The sequence below is a fragment of the Varanus komodoensis genome, unplaced genomic scaffold (assembly GCF_004798865.1).
Source record: "Varanus komodoensis strain SLA01 unplaced genomic scaffold, ASM479886v1 scaffold16, whole genome shotgun sequence".
Lineage (NCBI taxonomy): Eukaryota > Metazoa > Chordata > Lepidosauria > Squamata > Varanidae > Varanus > Varanus komodoensis.
The window spans coordinates 16,157,631-16,169,238 of NW_025335468.1; the positions used below are offsets into that span (position 1 = coordinate 16,157,631).

An 11,608-nucleotide genomic window follows, 5' to 3' on the forward strand; every position below is an offset into this window, starting at 1 on the left:
CATCTGAAAGTCCTCCTTCATCTTTTCCTTTTTAGGAGCTGTACTGGCACACAAAGGATATTTCCGTGAGGCTCGTGACGTTTTTGCTCAAGTGAGAGAGGCAACAGCAGATATCAGCGATGTGTGGCTCAATCTGGCACACATTTATGTGGAGCAGAAGCAGTACATCAGTGCAGTACAGATGGTAACCCTTAAAAATAGAATGACTCAGGGCAGCTGTCCTGTAAAATCCAGAGTAAAACTGTAAAGCCAAGAGGCTTTTCCATAAAAAAGGAAAGGGTTTTTATTATTATTTTTACTATGATAGTACTTTATGAAATATCTACAATTTGGGAAGAAAAAGCAGTGCATTCTTGCTGAAGGTAGCAGTTACTAAAATCAAAGAACTTTTTTTCAGAGCTGCCATGAAATGCCTCAATTTCAACAAGATCTTATTTCATAACAGCCTATAAAAGTCAGATACACATATGGGGCATTGGGGAAACAGTTCTCTAATAAAAGAATTGCTGGAAGGAGCAGGAGAGAGAGAACATTTTTAAAAACAGCTAAGAAATTAATATGTTTCTTATTTACATGGCAAACTCACAGGCTAAACCTCCTAAATAAAGCTTGTTCAGTCTTACAAAAATAATATTTTGACCACTTCTTAGAGGTGCTTTTCAGTGCTGAATATAATACTGCAGGTATTTTAGTTAAAAGTGTTTGAAAATAGAATACATGAGCATGGTGGAGCTTCGCTAGAAGCAGTATACTTCCTTTTAACATGCTCTTTTTATCCTTTCCCCCAGGTTTTAGCAGGAACTTACAGGTGAAAACAAGCAAGGATTCAACACATTTCCCCAAAGAAGCCTGATAAACACACCAGAACCTGGTGTAGAAAATGCCACAATTACACAGTGGGCAAACAAAACCCTAATATTAAGTCTGAATTGGAAGTTTGAAATTTGATGTTTAAATATATAGACACACACATTATATTTCATTCTTGAAACAACAATGAACTACAAGTTCCATGCAGTTATTTAAATTTGGACAAAAAGTTGTTAAAAATAACCCAGTTCGGTCTTTCTGAAGAGAGAATAAGAGTGCAGTACCACCAATGTTCAGAATTGTCTCTGTGTTGGATCTACTTTTTAATGATGTCTGTTTTAAGTGTTACTGAATTGAATTATGGGCATCATCTGTCAGTTGGTATTATTACTGAATTGAATTATGGGCATCATCTGTCAGTTGGTATTATAATCTTTCAAAAATCTGCATAGATGGAAAAAGCATGCTGTAATAGGTACAGAGTCAGAGTTTCCTTTTACTAGATAAAAGGATCTCTAATGTCTTTTCTTCATATACTATAAAATTGTTCTTTCAGACTGTTTTCTAGTGGACCATTGAGTTCCTTATAATAGTATCACTGAGAAGAGGAGGAATAATAGCTTTCCTGTCTGTCCACAACTCCCAACCTTCCTTGGAGGTGTCCAGCTGCAAGAGAGTGTCTGCCACACTCCCACTTTACATGGTGCAGCAGTGAGGTCCAAAAGGTCTGGACTGTAGGTTGTGCAGCACCCCTGCGTGCAGTTTCCATGACAAATATACAGGAGTTCCTCATGTGGAATGAAAAGGATTCCCTGAAGATAGAACATTTAAAAGCCACTGTCTAGAATGCATCACATATAAAACAATATATTGCTCCTTCTAATAGTGAACTTGGCTGTTGACATTTTATGAGGAATAAGAGGAGTGTAGAGGAAGGTACAGGGAGCCTTAAAGTTTTAAAAAGTTCATCGAATCTCTCCTTAAAAATAACTTATAGAGGCCAAAGCAAAACCTTCGCCCAAAGAAGGACTAAGCATGCTTAATAGCCATACAATGTTGGAGATAGAAAAAATGAGTGAGGGTACAGGAGAGGAATGAATTTCCTGCTTGGAGGCAATGGCTCTCTGAAACCCTGAACTGGAAAACTCTTTTGGGGAAGGAGGATACACTGTGTTTTGGTGCAAGTCACTTATTTAACAATTCAGCAGTAATTGAAATGATGGAATAGTTACATCCTAATCTGTTCATGACAAGGAACAAAAATAATTGATTTTAATGTAAACCATTAATAGTACTGCTTTCCAGTATTCACAAAACATTGGGTACATCTGTTGCTTTTCAGCCCTACATCTCATGGATATTGTCTTCTGTTCTGAAACTTGTATAGCAACCCCTTTTCAATTTCTTTCATTGTGGAAGAAGTAGGAGTTTCAAATTGCACAATGTATTTAAATTTTCTAGACATGCAGAAGATTCTCCTGCTTATTGCATATAATAAAGAGTCTGGCTCTCCAGTATAATGAAGAGTTGCAAAACTCCTAATTAGGCATCCTAATGGCTTATTGCTCATTAGTTATTGGTGGCAATGGGAGCTTCCTTGCTGTGCTAAGTAGCAGGTAGTATAGATGGGGTGTTCATTAGGATTGCAGCATGGGAGGAAAGGCTTTCTTAGAAATCTTTCCTCTTTCAAAGTTGAAAAAGGTTCAAACAACTGCATGTGACATCTTTAGCACAGTCTTGTACTTAATTGCTTTCCTGGCAGCCATACATAAGCAGAAATTAAATCCAGGGAAGTAAAGGAGAAGGGGCCTGTCACTCTTTTGTCAGTCCAGTTGTGTTTCTGCCTTGGCTGTGAAAGCAGGGAAGCCTTCCCCTTTGTTTTATTGCCTTTCAGCAGTCTGCCTGAAAGAAGGCAGTTTTTGATTAGTCCGCTAAGCATTTAATAGTGTTTTCAGTGCTGGTAGAAGAGGAGGAGCCTTTCCAGGACACTGGTTCCTTAGCAGCTCGGGGTGGGGGGATTCTGCAGGGGTCTCATTTGTGCGCTTGTTTGCAAGGCTGGACTAGCATTGCATTTGGTTGTTTCCCATGTTCTACTGACGTTAGAAGGACTTCCTTAGGAGTGAACCTGCTCAGGATTGCAATGTGGGGATTCTTTGAAACTGTTAAACTCAGCTTCCAATATAAAGCAACATTAACTTTTAGCCAAACAGTAGTTCTGAACAACTTCAAAACACTTTGGTTTGTTTTTTTAATTTTTCCACCTTACAGTATGAAAATTGCCTTAGAAAATTCTATAAACACCAGAACACAGAGGTACTGTTGTATTTGGCCCGAGCTCTCTTCAAATGCGGCAAATTACAGGAGTGTAAGCAGACACTGCTGAAGGTAAAAACTGGCTTTTTATGTTTATTAGTGCGGGGGATTTATTGTCTCCTCCGCCTGTGCATTTTAGAGCTGGGGCTGGTTTATATCTATTTAATTTAAAGCTCAATTTGAATCCTCAGGCTAGACATGTGGCACCCAGTGATACAGTCCTAATGTTCAATGTTGCCCTGGTGCTGCAGAGGTTGGCTACCTCTGTTCTGAAAGATGAGAAAAGTAATCTGAAAGAAGTACTAAATGCTGTGAAAGAACTGGAGCTAGCTCACAGGCAAGTAAATGTACTTTGTGTTTAATTCATGTAGAGTACATGAACTGTGCATTGTTGTATTGGGAAGATTATGTTCCTTAGAGTTTATTTTTTGTACGTCTTTATAGATGTGCTTGCTGTTGGCTAGTCTTCTCAGACCTCCCAAACGCTGCCTTTTAAATAACATTTGAATGTGAAACTATCCATTTCATTCTGGACTAAAAGTAACTCCCACAAGCCAATAGCTTTTAGATCCTTCTGCCAATGGGTTGTGTGAAATGGAGTACAAAGAAAGAATTATCTCCTCCCCTGCAAATTAATGAATCAAGTAATACTTACCGGAAGTTGAAAAGGAGTGTGCCTTTTTGCTTTAATAGCTTCCTTTAGTTGCTCTCATCCTCCAGAGCTGCAATTGATTGGTCTGTTATTCAGGTTAAGTGCAAAAAAGCTGCAGTCATGAACATTCCCACAGAGCCTAAAAGTCCTAGGAGCTCGGAAGTGAAAGATCAGTTTGTGGAGTGCTATCCAGCTCCTCTAGTCTTTAAGGGTAACTGTCTGCCTCTGCACAATGGAAAAAAATATTTCTAGAAGAGAGGCTAGTCCAAGAAGAAGCAAATTGTGGCTTCAGAATTGATAACCCATATTGCTTCTACACTGAAAGCTTCCTTAAAAGATGCAAGCGTCTATTTTTACTTAATGTCTCTCTCTATATGTCATCTTCTCATAGTACCTCAGTGCTTTTTATAATATTTACGGGTGTGAGCGTGATCACCAGTGCCAGATATCTTCCTCCTCTTCCAATAGTTTCATTGCTTGAGATTTTCATTAAACAGTTGTTCAGCAGGTTTGACAACATCTCTTAAGGCCTCTCCTGAGCCAGCTACAAGATGATTCAGTCTTCTGCAAAACAGGGTGCATCATGCAGTCCCAGTCCATTAAAAACCAGAGAAAATTGTCTGTTGAATGTATAATGAAAAATTAATTGAAACCAATGTACTTCAGGGACACTTTTCCTTTGAGTGAAAACTGAGGATGTGTATCTTTCAATATGTGAGTTATAGATGGAATTGAGATTAGGATGGTACTTTTTAATAGCCTCTTCTTTTAATAGCACCTTGTTTTTATTTTCTTAAGTACATATATGGAAAAAGATAGGGTACATCTGAATTGTTTAAAACTTAATCTTGGGCTTTCTGCTTTCCATCCAGATACTTCAGTTACTTGAGTAAAGTGGGAGATAAAATGAGATTTGATTTGGCACTTGCTGCAACTGAAGCCAGGTAAGAATTGCATGCACCCTACATGACTAGTGCCTACGAGAATCAGAATGCATTTGCTTCTTTCGTATAATATACAGGTGACAGGATTTGGGCTACTTTAGTAGTGTTGTAGGCAAACTACACATGGGTGTGGCTGAAATCCCAACTTTTTTGGTTGGGGGCGTTGAATTCAAGGCTGTCTTCCCATGATGGCGGCCAACCATCTGTTGATGGACTTGGAGATAAGGATGTGCAACGGCATGTGGGTTCCCTCCATGGCATGCAAATCTCTGGATTGGAGCCTTGATATTTGAATAGGGGTAACTCCAGGGAAAGTGACAATCGAGTCCCCAACTGCATTTTTTTTTTTAAATTTAAGCCTATTATGGTCTTGATATTCAACCTGTAGTAATTACTCCTGGGAAGTAATTACTACAGGTTGGCAGTTTTCCAAGCATAAGAGAAACTTTCTCTTGGCCAGTGACATGGAGCAGTTTCCCCCCAATGTTCTGCTTCTGCATTTTGTTTAACTCCAACCCATTAGGCAATGCTCTGATCTGCTGAGTCAAGCTCAGTATCACGTGGCTCGGGCTCGCAAGCAGGATGAAGAAGAGCGGGAGCTGCGAGCCAAACAAGAGCAAGAAAAGGAACTGCTGCGCCAGAAGTTACTCAAAGAACAGGTACTTTTCATTTCTTCTGCTACTGTAGCAGAACTATGATTACTTCAGGTGGCTGACATAATAGCCATTAAACTACAGAAAACACAGCATATAAATCAAGGATAAGGCTTCAGTGGTGTCCCTATTAGTGTGAAAACCAAGCTATGTATTTGTTGAATGTCTCACTACCACAAACCATCTGTCTCTGGAGGCTTATCATCAGTGCTTCCAAGGAGTAGCTTTCTTCTAAGAGATCTGTTCTGCCTTCCTCGAACTGATGCTCTTCTTCTCCAAGACCCTGTTTTCCATGACACCAGAGGAGCTGTCACCCAGAAATTGGGTTTCCACTCTTTGGTCCCTGAAGGCCCCGTCAGCTAACCTCTCAGCCTCATTTTGCTCCTGCAGGTCAGCAACCTTCGCTCCAAGGGAACAAACTCGTTCTCTGAGAGCCAGAAGCTCAATACACTGAGCACACACCTACAACTTCTGTTCATCTGGGAGACAGTCATACATGTAACACTCAGTGCAGTACACAGGACAAGACAGTATTGAATTGGAAAAAGTGCAGAGAAGGGCAACCAAAATGTTCAAGGAGTGACTATCCTATGAGTAATGGTTGTAACAGCTGAGATTGTTTAGCTTCAGAAGAAAGGCATGATAGAAGTGTACAGAATTATGCAGGGTGTGAGAAAGTAGAGTGGGAAACATTTTTCTCCCTTTCCCACAATACTAGAACCTGGGTTCATCCCACCAAGCTGATTGGTGGGAGATTCAGGACAGGTAAAAGGAACTACTTCTTCACAGAGAGCATAGTTAAAATATAGAATTCATTGCCACAAAAAGTACAGTTGGCCACCAATTTGGATGGCTTCAAAGGGGAATTGAATAAACTTATGGAGGACAAGGCTACCAGTGGCTTCTAGTCTTGATTGCTGTGTGCAACCTCGAGTATAAAGGCAGTATCTTGCATGGATATGATAAGATTTTGCAGCAAAATGGGAAGAATTGCATCAATTTTAAGCTTTTAGTAAATTAGTAGTTTGATTTTGGAGCTGAGCATCAAAGCCAGCTAATACATTGCTAGGCTTTGCACCCTGAGGAGGCCCAGATGAACTTTTAACAAGGGTCAGCCCTTTTTAAAGCAAAATTATTTAGTAGTAGGAAGAATTTGATACTAAATTCATGCTTTTGTATCTGCATCCAGTATTGTAAGTTCAAGCAAACTAGCAGAGTTACCTTTATTTTTCCAGGAAGAAAAGCGCCTCAGGGAAATGGAAGAGCAAAAGAAACTTTTGGAGCAGAGAGCCCAGTATGTGGAGAAGACCAAGAATATTTTGATGTTCACTGGGGAAGTTGAAGGATCAAAAGAGAAAAAACGTGGTGGAGCTGGTCGGGTACAGAATAATACTTTTTTTTTTTAATGTCTGCAAATGTGGTGGCACTCTTCCAAACTTCCAACTAATTTTTATAGAAAGGCTATGGAAAAGCAGCATCATACTTCAACACTGAAGGGCCAGATTTGAAACGTGATAGTGAAGGATGGCATATTAATGTTTTAAATAAAATTAATTAATAAATAAGCCATTCTCTAATAGGCACTTGGACTAGCTTTTTGCTCAGTTCATCTTGGAACCTTATTTCTTAGGAACTTAAGTGCAGGGAGGAATTTTCATTTTAACTTCAGCAGGTGAAAAAATGCTGACATGTTTTTCATTTCCTCTGCTGTTCTGTTATCTATTAAGTATGCATGGTTATTTTCTAGTAATTCCTCCATTTTCTTTTTTCATTACATCACCTGATATGTCTTCTCCAAGTGTAACTGTTTCTCTATATACTCTGTTCCATGTTCATTGTGCGGAGGCATCCACTGTAGCAGGGTTCCTACCCTTTCTCAGCCCATGGACACATCTGTGGATTTGATAAGTTGCTGTGTGCACCATCACAAAATGGCTCTTAAAATGTGGCTAATGGAGACCTTCATGGGCATTATTGGAGGTCCTCTACTCTGTGGGTTATGTTGACCCCCCCTCAATCTCCCCAGGGCAAGGAAGTGAACATAACCAGGCTTTTTGATCTGGCTCTAGTAGTCTCAGCACCTCTCTGCATGTTCATTTACTGTCTTTGTCAAGAATAGTTTATCTCTTATCTCACAGCCTTAGTCCTTACTCTGCTCCAGTTTTATTTTAAGTGTGTACTGTGTTTATGCTGAAGGGCAGGGTAGAACTTTCTTAAAGCTCTAAGTTTTCTGCAAGTTGAATGTATTCTACATTGGAAGTAATCTGGCTCCTAAAATGGTTTGCTTGTTTTGTGGATTGTTTTCAGTTAGAATTATGAGTGAAGTGTGGTTTCTGATTTTCTGACAGCGTTCCAAAAAAACTGGGGAATTTGATGAGTTTGTCAATGATGACAGTGATGAAGATCTCCCAGTGTCAAGGAAAAAGAAGAGGAGGAAGGGCAGTGGCAGTGAACAAGATGGTGAGGAAGAAGACGGAGAGAAGAAAAAGAAGAAGAGGCGAAGGTGAGTATTTACTCTAGTGCAATTAGACCACTTTGGTGGGCATTGATGCATCATGCAGCCCTGTCTGCTGCCCAAATCATGCATCACTTCCCAAATATAGCTAAATGCATGAAATCAGCTTTTAATGGTGGCTGGATAGCCAGAGAAGTCTTGATGTGTGCACATGGAAGTGCTCGGCATAAAAAATGCTTAAATTTCAGTCATGGTGTCTGGTATACCTGAATTAAATAGTTGAAAAACAATGTTTGAGTGTCTACTTCAGCCAGTAAACCAGGATTAAGATAATGAGTGTGCAGGTACAATACTTACTGCAAATCTTAATGGAGTCTTAGAAGCTATCTTAAAGAGCTAGGCCACATAGAAATGTATAATTGATGTCCCTACCATAGCCTGATACAAACCATATGGCACTCAGTTTGTCTATTTCAGAAATACTTTCTAAATATTTAGCATTGTTCTGTAAAAATGAAAAGGAACTGTGTAGGATTATTTCAAAAGTAGTAGTTTGATTCAGGTGTGATAGAAGATTCTGATTTCTGCTGTATTTGTGTTCTCCCAAGGGCCCAGAAGGCAGATGACGGTACTGATGATGATGAAAATGAGACCACACCCAGACCTAAAAAACGCCGCCCAGCCAAGACTGAGAAGAGAAGAAACGTATGGATTGTTTTAAGCACTTTAGTTGCTAGTATTTCATTTTCATGGAATTGTATTGAAAACAGCAAGATTTGCTGTTCTGTGAAGCACTGGAAATATTGGCTAAGCTTAATGTTCAGGTTTGTTTGACTGTGGTTTGTATACACAACAGTTTCCGGTATTCAGGTAAAACTGGAAACTACATTTTTCTCAGCCATGAACAGGAGCTTCAAAGATCTTTTCTTCAAGTGGAAAGAAGGGACAAATTGGGAAGGGCGAGCTAAAGCATAATTAGTGGTTACATCTGAATTTGGCCACTGTCTGCTGAATTTTTTTCATCTTCTCTTTATTGTCTGAGGTTATGGAAGTGATCTGTTTTTTGAATTCACTGATTGAAATTACTTTTTCATGCTTGACTTGTTAGCTCTGTAAGCTAATTACAAGAAGTCGATGATACAGAGGTAGCTCCCCAGTTACACTAATAGTTGGGTTTTACTTTTCCCATGTACACAGCTACAGGAATATATAACATTTAATCATAAAATAACTGGAAGCCCAGGTTTCTTTATTACCTTATTACCTTAGAACACATTTTCCCTTTTATAGGCTAAGCCAGAACGCCTGCCTCCTTCAATGAAGGGGAAAATTAAATCTAAAGCAATCATTTCATCAAGTGATGACTCATCTGATGAAGAGAAACTCAAAATTGCTGATGATGGGTATGTAGTCTTTATCACCCTGGAAAGAGTGGCATTTATTATTGTGAAAAGCAGAATTGGCAGCACAGAAAATAGGGATTCCTTATCCGGTTCAAAGATAAAGATAGGCTCATAGTCCCCTCCTATACTGTATATAAAGGCATGCACCCAACTCCATCCCAGGCTACTTTGTTACATTATATCCTTGCAAAGATTTCCATCTGCAGTGTTTATAGTTACACTTTGTACTCTACATAACATTTTAGACTCTTTCAGAGGATCTGAAAATTTGTTCTACATCAGTGCATAAATCTTATGGTTCCCCAACTGGATCTCTTACTCTTTGCTTTACTTCATATAGATGCTGTGAAGTAAAACAAAAAAATACATAGAGTAGGTTTGGTGATATCAAATATATTTGATATATTTTTATTGTGAGCCCTTACTTAGATCAAAGCTTAGGAAATGAGGTACAGCCTCATCTCAAATGAAACAACTGTGAATTGTCCTATTCACAAATTGTTTAATCTGGAGTCTTTGCATGATGCATAGAAAACCCATAAATTGCACAATCCTGCTTTCTGCATATTTCTCAGCTTTTCTTTTAAAATGGGAACGTTTAGCATGTTTGCAAAGATACACTAGAAGGCGGGTGGTGGTTGCATGTAACATCTTGGGAACTATAGAAAATGGCTCAGCAAGGTTTTCGCGGGGTACACTTTCAACACCTTGTTATTTGTAATTGGCAGGACTGTCATAAACCTTGCATAATAGAAAAAATATATTATGCAAAACATATAGAAGCAACCTTTGCATGTTGCACAATTAAGCTTTTCTCGGTACAGGTTCCTGTTACCACAGCACAGACTTTCAGGGGCATTTTTAATGCACAAGTCCCTTCTGTTAATGTTTAATGTTTACCAGTGGGGATGTTTCAATTGTTGTGTTCTATTCCTGAACAGAAACATCAGGAACAGCAACAGTGATTCAGATGATGCAGAGGCCCCTCGCAACAAGCGCATCCTGTCAGACAGTGATTCTGATAACAGTAACAAGTCTGGTAGTGAGGGGGGCAGTCCTAGGCGATCCAGCGCCCGCCCTTCAGAGGAGGACTCAGACAGTGATGGATCAGCAAGGAAGAGGAGACGGTCCGATTCTGAAGTGTCTGACAACGAGTCAGTGCGGTCAGGGAGAAGCCAGTCTGTGCAGTCAGGGAGAAGCCACTCGGGTGGTTCTGAGAACGAATCCCGCCCAGCTTCACGCAGTGCTGATTCAGACAGAGTATCTGATAATCAGGGCTCAGGTAACGAGTCTGAACCAGAGGCATCCAACAATGAGGGATCTGAACGAGGCTCCTATGGTGGATCAGATGACAGTGATTAGATTTCAGTGACTGCCTGTTTTTTATATATAAACTGCTTTGTAAATAGATTTTGGCTTGTGAGCGAGTGAGTGGAAGATACAGGCATCCATCTTTTATATTTGAAAACATGATTTAAAAACTGTACAACTATGTTTTTGGAAAAAGTATTAAAGTTGAAACATTTCCTATAACATTTTTCTACTGAAATATATACTTCCTAGATCCCTGTGCTCCTCTAGAATACAATGTTTACATAAACTCTGTACATGAGAGATCAAGAATGCTGTATAGGAGTTTATGAAGCTTTGTCCAGGTGACATAAGTTGGTAATCCCGCATCCAGTAATGCCTGCTTAAGACTCCCTGAAACAGTACTTAAGCACATTTAACTGGGTGGAAGAGTGTAGCCCATGCTGTCTTGCCTAGTGTGTTGTATTTGTTTTTAATACATACATACACAGACACACACACACACACACACACATACATATATATATATGGAAAGGAATATTGGTAGAACTCCAAGAATTTCTCAAATGGCATAAAAATGTTTGGGTTTACAAAGCTATCCTGGCTATGTAGCTCTTATAAAATATATTTTTATGTTCTGTTAAAATACATATGCACTGTAGAGAAATTCCTAAAATTGAAAGCAAACATAGCAAATAATGCTGCAAGAATGTAGAGAAATGGCAGATTTATGACTTGGCATAATTTTTTTTAAATTAGAACCTTTCTTGGTGTGGAAAGATCTGCCTATGGCATTGAATAAAAGCTGTTGCTACCATATGCTGAGAATTTTCTGTTTTACTACAACTTTTACATGTACTCCTTTACATGGTAATCCATTGAGTTTAATGGCACTTGCTCCAGGTAAGTGTGTTTAGGATTGCAGCCTTAATACTGCTTTGTTACAAGGTCATATTCCAGTAATCTTGAATTGCTGAGCTTAACATACTCTGTATCTGCCACGTTTGATTTCAAGTTCTCTGCAAACTTCTACAGACTTGAAAAAAAGCCTTGAGGGTATGTTTCTA

General features: G+C 39.2%; 1 protein-coding gene across 1 annotated transcript in view; it reads left to right on the plus strand.

Annotated features, from left to right (window-relative positions):
- Positions 1–11,360, plus strand: part of CTR9 (CTR9 homolog, Paf1/RNA polymerase II complex component) — a 29,134-nt gene extending 17,774 nt beyond the window's left edge. The window contains exons 16-25 of the mRNA XM_044426133.1: positions 36–184; positions 3,079–3,195; positions 3,315–3,460; positions 4,648–4,719; positions 5,243–5,378; positions 6,608–6,751; positions 7,721–7,875; positions 8,436–8,532; positions 9,118–9,230; positions 10,172–11,360. Coding sequence (XP_044282068.1) covers positions 36–184; positions 3,079–3,195; positions 3,315–3,460; positions 4,648–4,719; positions 5,243–5,378; positions 6,608–6,751; positions 7,721–7,875; positions 8,436–8,532; positions 9,118–9,230; positions 10,172–10,592 — 1,550 coding nt within the window. The 3' untranslated portion in view covers positions 10,593–11,360. The remainder of the gene's footprint in view (positions 1–35; positions 185–3,078; positions 3,196–3,314; positions 3,461–4,647; positions 4,720–5,242; positions 5,379–6,607; positions 6,752–7,720; positions 7,876–8,435; positions 8,533–9,117; positions 9,231–10,171) is intronic.
- The last annotated feature ends 248 nt before the right edge of the window (positions 11,361–11,608 follow it).